The sequence below is a fragment of the Varanus komodoensis genome, unplaced genomic scaffold (genome assembly GCF_004798865.1).
Source record: "Varanus komodoensis strain SLA01 unplaced genomic scaffold, ASM479886v1 scaffold1, whole genome shotgun sequence".
Classification (NCBI taxonomy): domain Eukaryota; kingdom Metazoa; phylum Chordata; class Lepidosauria; order Squamata; family Varanidae; genus Varanus; species Varanus komodoensis.
Window position 1 is genome coordinate 84,598,341 of NW_025335268.1, and position 17,833 is coordinate 84,616,173.

Here is a 17,833-nt window from a genome sequence, read left to right on the forward strand (position 1 = left end):
TGTTGCCTTCCCTGTGGTTTATGCACTGGAATACCTTTCCACCATATTCACTTGGCAGTAGGCTGTGTTGAAGCAACACCTGGCCGTGTACTAGATTAGTAGGTACCTTGCACACTGCTATAGTATGAATACACCTTTTAGAACAGCAAAAGCTACATTAACCAATCTACTTGGTGAAAACATAAAACCAGAAAGCAGTGGCCAGACACAGCGGTAGTATGTCAAGGGACTGGTAGAACATCCATTCAGTGCAACAGAACTAGTCAGTAAGTGGTTACTTAGTAACAGCAACCATAAGTTCTCTGTAATTACTTTATTTTAGTAACATTCAAGAAATGAGCGAACTTGGCCAAATCTTCCATTTTGTCCTTATTCACTTAAAGTAAAATCAGTGAAATCAGTGAAAAACACAAGATACTTATCTAGGAAAAGAAAGATGAAGGGGTTTTACTTGGTAGCATGAAAGAACAGCTACGCCTTTGATATGGCGTATTGCAGAGTCAGGTGCCAATTTTTCCAAGGGTCTGTGTTTGCTTTTCAGCGTTATTACATCTTGATTCCTTACTCAGACATGAGAGCATTAGCAGATGAGTGTTCCATACATCTACCTTCTATCACCACTTTAGGTTTATGTTAAAATATCCCCAAGATATTAATCCCTTTTAAGCTAAAAATGTATGCCTGGCATAGATTTAGTTTTTTGATTTGTGATATCCTTATCTTTGAATGTGTGAAGGAATGTTAAAGAGGAGAAAGTAGGGGATTTTTTTTTTTTTTGCATAATAGCAAAAAGAATTTTGCCTAAAAATTAGACAGAATAGTCAGATTCCATGTCCATTACTAGTTGCATTTTTTGGCTGATGTTAAATGCATTCAAACAATAGCAGTGTAATCTCTTTTTAGTATCACAGGTATATTGAGGTTGCCATAAAGCAGTGCAGGAGTTCTGGTATTGATTGCAAAATACATGGTCTCAGCATATTGGGGCGTATTCGGGCAGAGGATGAAGACTTAGCTGCTGTCCCTTTTCTTGCTTCTGATAATGAGGAAGAAGATGATGATAAAGCTAACACAGGGAGGTATGGAATATTAAAGTATATGTTTCAAATATTGTCCGTATCTGTAACATATGGAATCAAGTACTGCATGATCTCACTGTACTGTTGTGAATCAGGTTCAGAATTGGGAATACACAAGTTCTCCATTTTATTTTCCCATTAGATTACTCAAGTTGAGCAAATTTGCATGTATGTGTTATAATGTACTTTCAATAAACTCTGTAGCACACTGGAGTAGTGCATATAAGTAGCCTTGCATTTTTAAATATTTCACATACTGCTATTTACAGCAAGTAAATAGTTGAGAGCCTTTGGCTGATGGCAGCATAGAAATGAAATAGTTAAAAGCAAAGAAGCCCTCTCTCAAATCAGCTCCCTTATAAAGACTTGTTATTGCTCTCCCCCACTACCAACTTTGCTAAGGTTTCATTGTAGTAAATTCTGTGTGTTTTCCATATACTATTATTACTACTATATTATTTATTATTATTATTACTACTATATTATTTATTATCATTACTATTATTTATGTGACTTTATAGTTACATAAAGCAGCCTATTAGTCACACAAACAAGTTATAGTAGAGCTGTTGGCAGTATGCCAGGAAATGTCCCAACTTAATTTTTAAAAGCTAATACACTGTTTGCCTATTTAGTCTTGTTAGAAAGAAGACTGCAGGGCTGGAATCAGCAGCTACAATAAGAACTAAAGTTTTTGTTTGGGGCCTAAATGATAAAGATCAACTTGGAGGATTAAAAGGTTCTAAGGTAAAGTGAAATATATGAATAAACATCAAATATATGAATGTTAAAATTGTGTTCCCTGTTTTCAAAATAGGAAGCAGGGACAGGGGGCTGGTGTGGATGAGAAACACAAAACAGCACCTGCATAAATACACTGCTGTTGTGTATCTGGAGTTTTGGATTTGAACCTTTCTCTCATGGTCATTGGTTGCAGAAGATTTTGCGTCTCTGCAGCAGCTAAAGATGTTTGTAGAGGAGACAGTGCCTATTTAGAAACCTGTGCACAGGCCAGGTCCAAATCAAAGAACCTCCCCATAAAAAAAATGAGAGAGATTTGAACAGACATACACAGTATTTATTGGTTTCTGTTCTGTCATTTCTAGGCTATGGACATATTTTAAAATATTATTTTAACTTGTTTCTTATTTCTGCATTGAATAGGCAGTTACTGCTCTAAAGCCAATGTAAATTTTGGGCAACAGGTTTGCACAGCCCGAGTAATAGCTGAACTACAGCAAGAGATGGCTAGAGAAGATATCTCAGTGCAATCCAATGAGTCTGCCTGTAACCCTGCCTGTAACTGTAAAGGTTGCCTCCACACTTCTCCTGCCTTGCAAAGCAGCTAAAGAACTGATTTCTGAAAAAAATTCTGTGGCCTTTAGACACTGCTTGGGGTCACAGGATGTCTGTCCATTGCTTTATTTGAATAATTATTTTTAAATTCATTTGCCTATATCTGTTTTTCATCTAAGAAATAGTATTATTTTTCAATTTCTTTTTATTACTATGTCAGTATATGTGTCAGATAAATACAAAGGGAGAAATAAATCACAAAGAAGAGAACACACTTTGAATTTGTAGTTGTTGACTGTTCTTGATTTTTAAAGACGAAAGCAAACTGTATTAATTGGAAACGAACTCCTCTTCATGAAGTATTGAATAAAGACTGCAGAGCAAAGGTAGAGAGCAGGATTCTGTAAAAGTATTTGTTTCTCAAGAATCAGCCTTTAAAAATATATCTGAGCAAATGTTTTGCATGTTTAAAATTGTACATCAGTTCTAGCAACTTAACTACCTCTGAGGCACTGGCAGCAACCAGATGAGTGAAAAGGGCCATTTGGTGTCAAAGGCAATAAATTAGTTTGTTTCTTGCAAGCATCACTTTTGAGTTGCATTAATTATTATTTTTGGTATTATTAACTTTACAGATAAAGGTTCCTTCATTTTCTGAAACCCTTTCTGCCTTGAATGTGGTGCAAGTAGCTGGTGGATCCAAAAGCCTTTTTGCAGGTAAGGAAACTCTATTGTAGTGTTTTCAATTCACCAGTGTGAAATTCTGTATTTATTTAAACAGCAAAATTGGTTTCAGCTCTGCTGATTCTTCAATATCTGAACCCCAGAATATCTTATCTCTTTTAGTGACTGTAGAGGGTAAAGTGTATGCATGTGGAGAGGCCACTAATGGAAGACTGGGATTAGGCCTATCCAGTGGGACCGTGCCCATCCCCCGGCAGATTACTGCTCTCAGTAATTATGTAGTCAAGAAAGTTGCTGTTCACTCAGGTACCAGTACTTTTCTCATTGGGGGAATAAATAATATTATATTAAATTGCATTATGTATTATGGTCTTCTTTCTGTTCTCTTGTATTCGACTTTTTTACTTATACTTAGCTAAAATTATCTCCTAGGTCAGTTTTCTATATATGTTGTAGACTTGCTTCCTTTCTGCACAGAAAAATGTACATGTGATGGTGGCCTCTACTTAGAATGGACGATGTTGCTAAATAGAGATATATTTATCTATAGTATTTATTTGTTCTGAATGTGGGCTTCTGTGATGGGGAGTACCATACATAGTGCAAATAAGCTTAAAATGGAGTTGCACAGTTTGTTTCTAAAGGCTTTTTTTTCTGTGTGAAATATTGAGAATTCTTGGATCATTTCCAACATATATGGACAGGGACCTTTATTGGGAAAGAACTGTAGCTTAGTGGTAGAACACATTCTTTCCATGCAAGAGATCCGGTGTTCCATTTCCAGTATCTCCACTTAAAGTACTCTTACTGTTGGATAGTCCCCTGCTTTGGAACTTGGAGAGTGGGTTTTTTTTTTTTTTTTTTTAGAATAAGTAGCTCTAGCTTAAGTTAGCAAATGGCCTGCCTTAATAAAGAGTGTTTTGTATGATCACATTTTTCCTGCCTAAAATATCCTAAAATGTTAACATTTTACACCACTTTAACATGCTAAAATGTTTATGTTTTAAGCAGCCCAGAGAGCCTTATGGCTGATGGGGTTACATATAAATCAAATCAATCAGTCAATCAATCAATAAACAAATAAAGGTCTACCATTATGATATTTCTCTTTCTTCTGGTTTTGGTTTGGTTGTGATTGAAACTGTCTGTTTTAATTCCAGATTGAATTAATAAAGGTTCAGTAACCTGCATGTTACAACACATTTGTTCAAATGGACAGGATGGGGATGTTTTGTGAGAGGTAGACCAGGCCAGAGGTCAGCCACTTCTGTTTCCCATCCTTAGAACCCACTGTGGGTCACATACACCAATTCCCAAAATAACCCAAATATTTTCGTATTAACATTGACTTTGGTAGTAAGATGTTTTGTCATGGATAGGCATGCAGGGAAGTTACTGTTACACACCCTGTCTTTCAGACAGGTTCTTCAATTGTCTAATTTTTCTGTTTTGGTACTGCTTGTCTACTACCTTATACTCCTATCCATTTCAGGTGGCCGCCATGCTATGGCTTTAACTGTTGATGGGAAAGTATTCTCCTGGGGTGAAGGAGATGATGGGAAACTCGGACACTTCAGTAGAATGTAAGGATGTCATTTTTGCTACTGCCCTGCGCGTGTTGGATTTTTGTCACACCTTTTTCAGTTAGTTAAGGTACTTTCCTATGCAAGTAGAGAGAAGGGTCTACAGCTGTTTCTTTACATGAGAGTTGTAGGCCATTTTCCTCTGTAAGCTTGCATAGGATTGCATCTTTAGTGATATTTGAATATGTGAAATCATAGAAAGTTGATATGAACATTCTACTTTATATCATTTACTTTGTCTTAGGGTATCTAAGTGGCAATTCTTTCTTTTAGTGAATCAATATTTGGTTTTGTTTTTCTTTGGAAAGCACATTGTGAAAAACGCTTTCTAAGTATCTGATAGAAAAATGCAAAATCTTACATTATTGTTAATATGAAATGTCATTAAGTAAACTAATTAAGGAAAAATATGTCATATTGGGATTTGTGTTGTCTTTTCAGGAACTGTGATAAACCAAGGCTCATAGAAGCATTGAAAACAAAACGGATCCGTGATATTGCCTGTGGCAGTTCTCACAGTGCTGCCATCACCTCTAGTGGTGAATTATATACATGGGGCCTTGGTGAATATGGTCGACTTGGACATGGGGACAACACTACACAACTTAAACCTAAGATGGTAAAGTCTTAGGATGTTTTTTCCTGTCTGAGCTTGTATAGGCTTGTACTGCAGGCTTGTTGACATATAGTAAAACCAGAAAAACAATCCAAATTCTGACACCAGTACATAGTGAGGTGGTATTTTAAAATAATGTTCTGAAAATTGTTCTCTTGGTGTAAGATATACTACCCGAGGAGGTGTATGAACAGCAAGCTTACTTTTGAATCTGTTGTTCTTGATGGGCTCAGAAGAAGGCTGAATAAGTCAGCTGCTAGGGCTAATCACTTTGCTTTCTTGTTTGTTTTTGTTTTGTTCTGAGTCCATGCTTCACAAACATCAGTGTTCCCAGTAAGTCTTGTTCCCTTTTGCTTTCAGCCTGCCAGTTTTGAGATGTGGAATAAGAATGTGTACCTTTTGAGGTACTTAATTCTGTTTTTCCTTGACAAACTGAATTTCTCCCCAAATTAGGCAAGGTTTAAGCATGCCTTAATTGAGCAAGCAGTATACAATTAGAAATAGCCACTTATTGGACCATGTGCTTTCTCTGTTGTAGGTTAAGGTGCTTCTTGGGCATAGGGTCATTCAAGTTGCTTGTGGAAGCAGAGATGCTCAGACTCTGGCTTTGACAGATGAGGGTAAGCAACCTCCTTATTGCGCCTCTAATATGATATTGTAGTTACAGCCATTAATTCAGATCTGTTTTACTAGGGCTAGTATTTTCCTGGGGAGATGGAGACTTTGGCAAACTGGGCCGAGGAGGCAGTGAAGGATGCAACATTCCTCAGAACATTGAAAGGCTGAATGGCCAGGGAGTCTGTCAGATTGAATGTGGCGCTCAATTCTCATTGGCTCTTACCAAATCTGGGGTGGTATGGACATGGTATGTAATGTTTAAAGTCAAATGAATAATGCTAGATGTATACTTCTAGCTGCTTTCTAATTTTTTTTCAGTATTGTCATAAAATCAACCGCATTGGTAAGAAGAATAGAATATGGCACATGGCATAACGAAAATATTATGTAATATTCAGAAAGACTAACCAAAGATCAAAAGTGTTAGGTGATAATGTGAATGTTTTTTGTGGAGTTATAAAGAGCAAGCCCGGTGCATGCATTTCACTGACCTGGTTTGCACAACATGACAACACATTCTGTGTAACAAGCCATGTTGGGTTATCATGTCCTCCTGCAAATCTTGTAGGGTGGCTTGTTTGCAGGCAGCAAAGCATCCTGACAACCCATTGGAGTGGATTGTCATATTGTCCAAACCCAGGTGACCATTCTTATTGTTGGTACTGGAAAACAACAAACCCTCTTCCTTCTCTTGCCAGACAGACCTAGGCCACTGTTGGTGACAAGTGTCCAAGTGGACACTGGCTTGGAGCTCCCTGCATCATGATTATGAACCTTTTGTGCTTGTCATGGTTTTTTTTTTTTTTAATTTGCTGCCCCTTTACTAATTTTGCTTTCTTTATTTAGAGATTGTCTTTTATGAACTCTGAGTGAAAACCCCTTCAGGGAGCCTACCCGGCACATTTGAGAGGTTCTCACTGGTTGATCACGCTTTTTAACTTCTTTAGTACAAAAGATTGGCCAAAGCTTTTCATACAATTTTACAAATTATTTTTGTAGTCTTAAAATACTTTGTTAGCTGGGGATCAGTAGTGCTTTATTCAAACTATCCTCTTGAGACAAGCTGTTTCAATTCCTTCTCCTTCAGTTGCTGAACCACAAGCTAAAGGGTTGCCCATCTTTTACCGAGACATTCCTTTAAAACAGTACAGAAGATGGCACAGGTTGAGATGATGTAGAAGGAGAGAAAACTACTATATGCTAAATATGAAGTGTCATCATAACATTTCAAGTGTCCCTAAGACTTGATTTCTGCTCTGCTCAATTCTGGGGAAAATCTCTCTATATATTTCTGCCTATTTTAAATATGTTGGTTTCAAATGCTTAGAGCTTATGCCAGTGTTCTGAATTCACAGTGTGCTCTTTTGACTTCAGGGGCAAAGGAGACTACTTCAGGCTAGGCCATGGTACTGATGTTCACGTTCGAAAACCGCAAGTAGTAGAAGGGCTGCGGGGAAAGAAGATAGTCCATGTAGCTGTAGGAGCACTTCATTGCCTAGCAGTCACTGACACAGGGCAGGTAAGGAAAGTTTATCCATCTGTTCTAAAGACTGTTGGGTTTTATGTTCCATAATTTTTACCAGACTTAACCTTGAGCTCCTGGAAATAAATTAATAAATACTGAAATACTGGTGTTGTGGGGTTTTTCCAAATCTTTTAATCATTTTTTTACAGCTATAATACTGATACATTACATTTCATGGAAAAGCGGGATATCAATTTAATGAGAGAAATCATTATTTTTACTATATGATCCATTTTAAGTTTGAAGGGCCAAATAGATCTTCCTTAGCTAATATAATAATTTATGTCAAATGAATATATATTATGAAAGCAAATACAGCATCATCATCATGCAATTAATAATTAGGTTGTTTTAAAAATTCAGCAGTGAGGAACCCAGAGAGAGGAGTTGAAGGATATTCCTGAGGTGATATGCCATGACCATTAAAAGTCATGACTCCACACTGTCACCCACCTTGTTTCAGAAATAACAACTATAAAGGTGTACTTTGGACCTACTTTTTTGTGTTTGGAAGTACTATGGTAAATGTGTTCACTGGTGAGTTGAGTGGGTGTGTTTCTGCCTGAGGTTAAGTGATTCTGTTGCACACACATTCAGTACTTATTATTTCTTGTGTGTTTCATAAGTTCCCTGAAGCAAGTAATTCCATTTGTTTGCAGGTTTATGCTTGGGGAGATAATGATCATGGACAACAAGGAAATGGGACCACTACAGTCAACAGAAAGCCCACGCTTGTGCAGGGTTTAGAAGGCCAGAAAATCACTCGTGTTGCATGTGGATCTTCCCATAGTGTGGCTTGGACAACAATGGATGTAGCTACCCCCTCTGTCCATGAACCAGTTCTCTTTCAAACAGCCAGAGACCCTTTAGGCGCATCTTATTTGGGTAATATAAGATGAACATTCATTTCCTTTAAAGATATACATACGTGGGGAAAATAACAAAGTGAAGAAATTGTTGTTGAGTTTTGGAAACAGAAGACCCTACTCTAATAGTCTAGCAGCTCATATTCCATCTTCTTTCCATCTTACCTGAACTGTAACCCTTGATCCCACTTTCTATGCAATTCAGCTGCTTTCTTCTGTGGAAATGGGACATAGACAAAGGGATCTGTAATGGCTGTGTTTAAACAACAGCATGAGCACTTATGCTGCTCAGCTGCTGTCTTCTGTACAGAGGCCAAGGCAAAGGATGTTAGTGAGGAATTGAAACGCATAAGGGGAAGGTCTGCCAAAGAATTCTGTCACTGTTGTGTGAATGAGGGCAGGGGCGGGGAGAGAGACTTCACTTGTGCCCTTGTTTGTGTGATATTAATTGCAGTTGTCAAGGTTTCTACCTCTTGTTCTGTTCAAATTTTGGCCTCCATTAAAAATTAGTTGTTCAACAAGGCTGTAGCATTTAGCTGGAAATGGAAGCACAATGGACTCGCTTTCAGGAAGCATTTGATTCAAAGCTGTCTTGGCCATAGACATTTTCAGTGTGTCTGGATACTAATTCTTGGAACTGAATTTGTCAGTTAAATTAAAATGCAAACCAGTTACATTGATTAAATTAGCATGCCATTTTAATGGTAGAACATAAATTTTCTACACTCCAAATTTGAAAAGTACTTATTGCAGTGAAAAAGAAAGCCATTGGGGGTATGTGTGGGGGCGGGGAGAGCAAGTGAGAAGTAGAACCTGTGAATGATTAGGAAGGAGCAAGTATCTAACCTATTAGTGCAAATACATAATGAGCCAAATAGTGTGCTCTGATATCCATGTGCCTAACATACTTCATGGCTGAGAATTCTTTGTATAACATAATGGAAAACTTGGAAATCTTTTATTGTCTATAGGTGTCCCATCAGATGCAGATTCTTCTGCTGCTAGTAACAAAATCAATGGTGCAAACAGCTCCAAGCCTAACCGGCCATCACTTGCCAAGATCCTTCTGTCACTAGATGGCAACCTTGCCAAACAGCAGGCATTATCTCATGTACTGACAGCATTACAGATTATGTATGCCAGGTGAGTGTACAAGTAAAGGTTTGTGGTTAAATCTTTTGTTTTTTTAATATCAAATTTTCCTTGAGTATTGGACTTATCTTGTCTGATAGTTGTTGGGCGGTTTTAAAGGCAGAGCTCTTATTTAATAAAAACATGCAAGTAAACTATCTAGTATTGATGAAAGGCTGTTAAATCAGTTGAGAGGTGGCCATTAATATGTGTGATACATAATCTTTGTTGCCACCAGGGAATTGCAGCCCAATGGATGTAGTTCCAATAATAGGACTTTTCTATATGGTGTTAAATCAGCTTATTAAAGGCCAGAGCTCATGCAGCTTTACTTATCCAAAGCAGACCAGAGCAAAGATATTGCTAATTAATTTTAAGTTAGCTTTGTTTTAAGTTTGAAAATGGTTTGCTTGTCCTCAGAGCCTTTGTCATGGTCTTATCTACTTACTATACATTTCTAAAAGGGATAATAAGCTAAACCCTTCAGTTTTGTGGCCTCACGCTTGTTGTGTATGCTTAAGAGTGTTGTTAGTGCCAGAGCTAGATAAACTGTTCTGATTCTGTACAACTTGATCACAACTCAGTAAAAAGGTCAATGGGTGAACTATTGTCTTTTCTGTCAGGTGAGACAACTGCCTAATGTAATATGACAATGTGCTGAATGTTTTGCTTTTGGTTTTAGGGATGCTGTGGTTGGAGCATTGATGCCTGCAAGCATGATTGCACCAGTGGAATGTTTGTCATCTTCGCCTGCACCACCTCCAGACCTTGCTACTGCAGGCAGTCCTTCCAATGGAGAGGAAAGCATGCTAGCAACAGATGTGGAAGAGAGACTGAGTCCAACCCCATGGCAGGACAGGAGGGTGGAGGTATGTTTTTTGCCAGATAAAAATATTTGAAAGAAACTACTATAAAAGGCGGGCAATGCAGTTGATCTTTTCTGAAGAATTTTCAATAGAGATGTCATTGCCTACACTTCATAGATGTAGTATTTCAGTGTAAAACATCTTATGTTTGCAGTCCAATTTGTGAATTTTAAAAATTATGGGGGGTGCACCTGAGAAAATAAGTGACCAAACCTTTGTGGACACTAAGCTCTGTCCCTAAAATACACGTTTTTACATTTCTTCATGTTAAGCACCAGAATCTCATTTTAAGTAGTTCTACCAATTTTTTTATCTGGCATTGCATGATTGAATGCATGTTGGCTTCTATCTTAGTTGACAAACTTACGCTATTAAGATTTTTTGGATGGGTAAAAAGAATTGGACCATGAAAAATGATCACTAGGCACTACTGCGCAATGTTATGTTTTCCATTTTGCAAGATCCTGCTGTCTCTTCCTCAACTAACTGTGATAGTTAATGTGGTGCTGTTCTGCTTGGCTAGGTGGCTTCTACAGAAGATGCTGTGACTCCCTCTGCTGTGACCCCTTCTGCTTCTGCAGCCTCATCTCGTCCTTTCATTCCGGTCACAGATGATCCTGGAGCAGCCAGTATAATAGCAGAGACCATGACAAAAACCAAAGAAGTACTACTGCTCGTTTTTACTGACATAGTCTGATTATGTGTCTCTAAAATTAGCTGAATATGTGTAGTGTTTGAGTGCCTTTATGCAGAATATATAGCAAGATATACCAAGGGCAAACGGTGTTGTAGAACGGCCAGCTACTGTAGAATCTGTTCTTATGTGATTAGAACAGAAAATGGTTGTCTGCCTCTTTATTCATTGTGTTTCTTTCTCTCATAGAAAATATCTGTGGAACCAAGGCCATAAATGTAGTCCAGAATTGCTGCTACAGTTACTTAGTAACAGATAATATAACTTTATGTATCATTTTCTTTGCATTTTGAAGTGCTAAGAATATGAATATCATAGAACAGTAGTAGAAGAGGCAGTAAAGGTCATGAGATCCAACCCGCTTTTCATTGTAGAACTCCCGCTGATTTTTTCAGGCAGATTGAAAAAATTCTTCAGGTAATGAGGAGAATTCATTGCATTTTCTGGATTGGTGATCCTCTGCCCTTGTATAGTGGGAGTTTCTGTCTTAATTCAGTAAAGTTGTCCATATATTTTCTTCACCTGACTTCCATTTTAATTCAAAGGATGTGGAAAGCCAAAGTAAGGTTTCCGGTCCAGAGCCCCAGTACCTGGATGAATTCACTGGTCTCCTGATACCAGATGACACTCGAGTTATGGTTGATCTGCTGAAGTTAGCAGTGTCTAGTCGTGCTGGAGAGAAAGGAAAGGATGTTCTTTCAGCTGTGTTGTCTGGCATGGGCACTGCTTACCCTCAGGTGGGTTAAAGTTTCTTTGCATTTTGCAGCATTGGTTATTTTGTATCTCTAATGTTTTCTAAATACACTGAATTTTGTGCTAAGATATTGAAACTGCTGCATGCATTGAGGAATATCGCTGTTTGCACACACTTGCTTATACAAAGTTTAATTTCTAAAAATGTTTTCCGAGTGTGTATTGTTACTCCATGTCATTTATATGGACGGTGTAAGGTAGATGTGCAAGAATGGAACAAATGGAAAAACTGGGGCTCCTGTTTCCTTGGTCTTCTTTGAAGAAAGGTTCAAAGGGATTTTTTCTCCTTGCTGGATAAAGACAGGGTTTCCAATTTGTGGAGGCATCTAAGTGCATTTAGATAAACATGCTGAGAAACCCGTTTTTAGATGTTCACAGAGAATGTGCAGAGTTCTGGAGAGGAGCTCGTGCACCTTGTGTGCACACTCCTGTGCCCTATATCCTTTCAGCCAGATGACACACGAGAAGGGCACTTTTATAATATGCTACAGTTAGAACATAGAGACATATTGAGCTAACTGAGAAAGAGTCAGACAATTGGTCATTTTCATCTAATGGTGTTAGTACTAACTGGCAGCAGCTCTCCATGGTTTTGGGCAGGAATTTTTCTCGTTTTACCTTGAGATGCCAGAGATTCAAATCAGGGACATGCAGTGCACATTAATGTTTTGTACCCCTTCCAGTACTGACTAATCTTGAAAGGAATGAGGTGTTTCTATGTATACACAGAGCGAATCACACATGTTTTTATTTTCAGGTTGCTGATATGTTGTTGGAGTTATGTGTTACAGAGCTGGAAGATGTGGCAACTGATTCACAGAGTGGTCGTCTGTCTTCCCAGCCTGTGGTGGTGGAAAGTAGTCACCCATATACAGATGATACTTCTACCAGTGGCACTGTTAAGATTCCAGGTAAATTCTCATAAATTGTACACTGAAAAATGGAAATAGCATCTGTTCCTCCTCTGTAAATTATTCTGTGTAAAGTGCCACCTTCAGATTCCTTTCTAAGACAGAAAGAATGTGTGCTTCCATCTTGAACATATTGAACCCAGACAAAAATGTGAACTGTCCTTAAAGTTGCATGCTGATTGCTTCATCATCCCTGTGTGCCCATTTATAATGGTTAGAATGATAAAAAGGCAATACTTCTCCATTATTGCACCAATATTTATGCAACATAATGATTCTTATTTTGTTACCTATTTAAACAACTGAAGGATTGATATTTTAAGTTAATTCAGAATTTGTGTGCATGATGTCCATTAAAATGTTTGCAAAGTCCTTGTTTTAATTAAAATTTCCATGTTACTGATTCACAGTGCAGCTAAAAAGACTTAAGCATCTGAAGTTCAAGTTTGAAGTTGTACTCTTCAAGTGTTTAAACAAAGTAATTAATACTCTTTGATTGCACTTCAGATACTAATTATATAAGGTTTTAAAATATTCTGTCAGCAAAAATAACCTTGCTACATGTTCAAGACAAACATTTTATCAAAACATGAACAACATTATTAGTGCATTTACAGTTTTTTTAAAAGATCTCTGATTTTACTTCATGATATTTAATCTTTAGGTGCTGAAGGACTTAGAGTAGAATTTGACCGCCAGTGTTCCACGGAGCGACGCCATGACCCACTCACTGTCATGGATGGGGTCAACCGGATAGTTTCTGTCAGATCTGGTAAAGTTATAAAATGTCAGATGGCTTCATAAGATTGCTTTTATTGATCTGGTACAACTGAAGTTACTTTTCAACTTGTGTTTAATAGCTGTATTTTGCAAATAGCTCATTCACACCTCAGTGAAGCTAAAAACTGTTGGCATTGTTTATATGTTACCAAACCAACAAATCCCTGCCTTGCAGAGTTTATAATCTAAATCATTTGTCTTTTCCCAACTTCACAGGCCGTGAATGGTCTGACTGGTCAAGTGAATTGCGCATTCCAGGAGATGAATTAAAGTGGAAATTCATAAGTGATGGTTCTGTGAATGGATGGGGCTGGCGCTTCACAGTTTATCCAATCATGCCAGCAGCAGGTGAATGTCATGGAAGCCCGCAGGCAATATACTTAATTGTATTAGCATTAAAGATGTTGGAAAATCTGCAGTGGAATCAAATGAATTTGAATTTCTGTGAACCTCACCAGCAAAAATTGCAGGAGAATAGCTCTCTCTGAGCTGCATGGATTCTTAAGTCTTGCATACTATTTTTTTTAACTTGGGTGAATTTGCATGAATACACACTTGTAAACTTCTGCAAGTGGAACAAAATTCTTGTACATTCCTAAAACTAAATCCTGTCTGTCTATGAACAAATGATGATGCAAAAGATATTGATAAGCCATGAAACACAGAAGGAACTGATGTAATGAAATCCATATGTCCTTAACTGGCATAATTGTTATTTTTCTTTTTACCTGAGCCCAGTACCAGAATAAGTAGTGCTTTTAATTGAACAAACAACCCAAATAAAAGGAGAGAGTATGTCTGCATTAAAAATATACTGCAGACTCTTTTCTTTGTGCCTATTCCTCCCACTTTTTGTTTAACACACCCATTTTATTCCTGGTAACTGAGATGGGCTTGTTTTGGTGCTAAATAATGTGGGTTTGAGTGGGTTGCTTGCTGAAGTTCAGACTCTGTTTTTTCCTTATACTAAGCCTTTTAGACAGGCAGATTTTTCCATCGCACAAAAAGGCTACCTACTCTGAGCTTAACATCAAATTTACATATTGGAGCTTTTCTCCCTCTATTGTTGCCCAATTGCTGGTAATAAAAAGCCTTTCATTTGGAGAACTCATATGAGGAAACCGGCTGATAACCTGATTATCATGTGATGATTGTAATAATTATGGGAATAGCAGCGCAGCAACCCTGAAAATCTTGACCAAGTATGTACTGTATGCAATATTTAGCATCATCGTACTTTGGTTAAATATGATACATATTTTAATATTTCGCTTTCCAGTTCATTTCCAAATGGTCTGTATCTTTTTTATTCTATTTTAGAACTTTGAACACAATCATTAAATCAAAGAATGGCTAATACTGTTTTTTCTCCCACAGGCCCCAAAGACCTTCTTTCAGATCGTTGCATTCTTTCTTGCCCCTCAATGGATTTAGTAACATGTTTACTGGATTTCCGCTTGAATTTTGCTTCTAACAGGAGCATAGTTCCTCGCTTAGCAGCCTCACTAGCAGCCTGTGCTCAGCTGAGTGCTCTAGGTAGGTGCAAAATTTTGGAAATGCATATTTAAGCACAGATACAAATAAAAAAAAATAAACACACATACTGATTTTTCTTCCTATGCATATTTTTTAGCTGCTGGCCATAGAATGTGGGCCTTACAAAGACTGCGAAAGCTGCTAACTACTGAATTTGGCCAGTCAATCAACATCAATCGAATACTGGGAGATAATGATGGTGAAGCACGAACTCTGGTAGGAAACTCAAGCCTTCTAGTGGTAATACCTTGAGTTCCTGTAACTGCTGTAATGCTGACCTCAGTTCCCACGATTAACTATCCATGTAATGCCATGTACCTTTTGTGGCCTTTTCAAACTCTAGAACCGAATAATATTTTACTTCCATAATTAATGTTTTACTTTCAGAATTTCTGAATACTTGATTGATGGATTTTGCATAAATTACCAAATGCAATTACATTTTAGCTTAGTCAAAGATGGCTTCAGAGTTCTTAAATAGCAGGGAATAAACAAATCTGCCTTATAGCCATTCAGGCAGTGCCTGTGCAGCTGCATAGCTAGGTTCTGTAGTTACACAAATGAGCTCTCCCATCCAGTCCAGTGACATTGGGTAATTAAAATGATCATCTATTCCTTCAAGTGTGACCATCATTAAGAGCCTCTATTGCTGCTTTTTGATACCTTTTTCAGAGTTTCACTGGCAGTGCCTTAGCCGCTCTAGTGAAAGGCCTTCCTGAAGCTTTGCAGCGGCAATTTGACTATGAAGATTCCATTGTCAGAGGTGGCAAGCAACTACTTCACAGCCCTTTCTTTAAGGTAATATATGTGCAAAAACTGCAGACTTGTTAAGCCAGAATTGGGATGCCCTTTAACAACAAATTTGAGTGAGTCTAACAATACTGTTTTGATAAAAAGAGGAGTGGGTTGGGGTGGCAGATGCTTTACTACAAAAATAGCCATGACCTTTAACAGATTGACATACGAGCATTTATATGCAATACATGTGTTTGTTATATAATACAAATACATTTTACATAAGCATCAGCCAGTAATGATATTGCTGTTTGGTCCAGCTGAAGGCTTGTACTTTTGAATGAAATTGTTGTTGCTGTTTGTAGGTGCTTGTAGCTCTTGCTTGTGATCTGGAGTTGGATACTCTTCCCTGCTGTGCAGAGACACACAAATGGGCTTGGTTTAGAAGATACTGCATGGCTTCCAGGGTTGCTGTAGCCCTTGATAAGAGAACACCATTGCCTCGCCTCTTCCTTGATGAGGTACTGGAAAACTGGTTCAATCGAATGATTGAATAGTGGAATACATAAGTATGTAAGTGCTTCATTTAAAAAAAAATAGCCAAAGGGCTATCATGAGCAGCAGTGTGAATGTGCAGAAATTTTAATACGTTTTCTGTCTTGTGACAGATAAGACTACTATGGCATATTTTTAGGCTTATACCAACATAATTTGAGGCTTGGCTAATTGTCATCTCCTGCCTCATTTCAGTAGGAGATCCTAGTGCCTGATTACCTGCTCTTACTGCCAAGAAAAAGTCAAACTGTGGACAAAGCTGCTGTAAGAGTTATAACATTTGTTGCAATTAGGTGATTGCTAAATGGTACAATGTTTATTGTAGGTGGCCAAGAAAATTCGGGAATTAATGGCAGATAATGAAAATATGGATGTCCTCCATGAGAGTCATGATGCTTTTAAGAGAGAGCATGATGAGCAGCTGGTGCAGTGGATGAACAGGTTAGTTGGCATTTCATTTTGGAAGGGAGCCAAATAGGCATTGAACAACATCCCAGGTCTGCATATATTAGAACTTGAGGGTTTAGAAATTTCTCATTCTAATGGTACTTGTCCTCTTGTCAATAGGCGACCGGACGATTGGACACTTTCTGCTGGAGGCAGTGGAACGATCTATGGTTGGGGCCATAATCATAGAGGACAGCTTGGAGGCATTGAAGGAGCTAAGGTCAAAGTTCCTACCCCATGTGAAGCCCTTGCCACACTTAGGCCAGTGCAATTAATTGGTGGTGAGCAGACGCTTTTTGCAGTGACTGCTGATGGAAAGGTAAGGCTAAATAACATGTCGAATTAGGCCATGTAGGAAAGACCACATATAGTCATTGAATGGGAAAGCCAATAGTTTTAAAGAAAAGGAAGATGTGCTAAAGAGTTAATTAATGTCTTTTTAAAGATGGTGCAGTAAACCACAGCTCTATAATATGTGTAATATACCAGAATCAGCCAGATGTGTTTCTGTTTTCATTGAAAGCCTCTCCAAATCATTCAACTTTCTTTAGATCTCCAAGGTGTCATTTTAAAGGGTTTATTTATTTTGACAATAGTTTCTTCACTGTAGAATTCAAATTTGACGGTTTCCCAAGTGGCCATAAACACTCAGCCTGCTAGCTGAAGTTTGCTGAGACCTTCTGTGATATCACAGGTTCAAAGCCAATGACAGTCACATGACTGTCAGGCACCCAGGCTAAAGCTGTAAGATTAGAAATTAGATGCAATGCTGGGCACACTGGTTGTCTAATAGGTTTTGACCTTCAGTTGTAACATGCGGGGTCTGCAACAGAATATTGCAGCATTGAATGCTCCCTGTAGGTCAAAGATACAAAACCTCTTTCAGCCCAAGGGCTGTGTTTAGTTTTGGAGATGCTCTTGTCGCATTCTAATGATGGGAAAGGTTAAATGGCAAAGGGCAGGGCCAAAAGTAGCATATTTTAGCTTAAAGAACTTAGTCTCAGTCATTAATCCTTAGGAGAGAGGGATTTCAATCTTTTAAAATGGGGGAAAAGCTGCATAAAACCTGGGAAATCACCCAACAATTGGTGATTGGGTGAAAGTGAGTAGGGGAAAGGGGTGTGGCCTTTAGGGGAACTCAAGAGGACTTGACTAGCA

General features: G+C 38.1%; 1 protein-coding gene across 6 annotated transcripts in view; it reads left to right on the plus strand.

Annotated features, from left to right (window-relative positions):
• Positions 1-17,833, plus strand: part of HERC2 (HECT and RLD domain containing E3 ubiquitin protein ligase 2) — a 101,755-nt gene that overhangs the window by 61,359 nt on the left and 22,563 nt on the right. For all 6 annotated transcript variants that reach the window (XM_044433102.1, XM_044433137.1, XM_044433121.1 and 3 more), the window contains 23 exons: positions 904-1,079; positions 1,715-1,826; positions 3,011-3,092; positions 3,222-3,365; positions 4,552-4,642; positions 5,084-5,261; positions 5,797-5,878; positions 5,952-6,123; positions 7,251-7,395; positions 8,061-8,286; positions 9,239-9,410; positions 10,081-10,267; positions 10,788-10,928; positions 11,504-11,695; positions 12,469-12,622; positions 13,287-13,394; positions 13,619-13,750; positions 14,780-14,938; positions 15,036-15,154; positions 15,611-15,736; positions 16,039-16,194; positions 16,554-16,669; positions 16,796-16,994. In XM_044433102.1, coding sequence (XP_044289037.1) covers positions 904-1,079; positions 1,715-1,826; positions 3,011-3,092; positions 3,222-3,365; positions 4,552-4,642; positions 5,084-5,261; positions 5,797-5,878; positions 5,952-6,123; positions 7,251-7,395; positions 8,061-8,286; positions 9,239-9,410; positions 10,081-10,267; positions 10,788-10,928; positions 11,504-11,695; positions 12,469-12,622; positions 13,287-13,394; positions 13,619-13,750; positions 14,780-14,938; positions 15,036-15,154; positions 15,611-15,736; positions 16,039-16,194; positions 16,554-16,669; positions 16,796-16,994 — 3,369 coding nt within the window. The remainder of the gene's footprint in view (positions 1-903; positions 1,080-1,714; positions 1,827-3,010; positions 3,093-3,221; positions 3,366-4,551; positions 4,643-5,083; positions 5,262-5,796; positions 5,879-5,951; positions 6,124-7,250; positions 7,396-8,060; positions 8,287-9,238; positions 9,411-10,080; positions 10,268-10,787; positions 10,929-11,503; positions 11,696-12,468; positions 12,623-13,286; positions 13,395-13,618; positions 13,751-14,779; positions 14,939-15,035; positions 15,155-15,610; positions 15,737-16,038; positions 16,195-16,553; positions 16,670-16,795; positions 16,995-17,833) is intronic.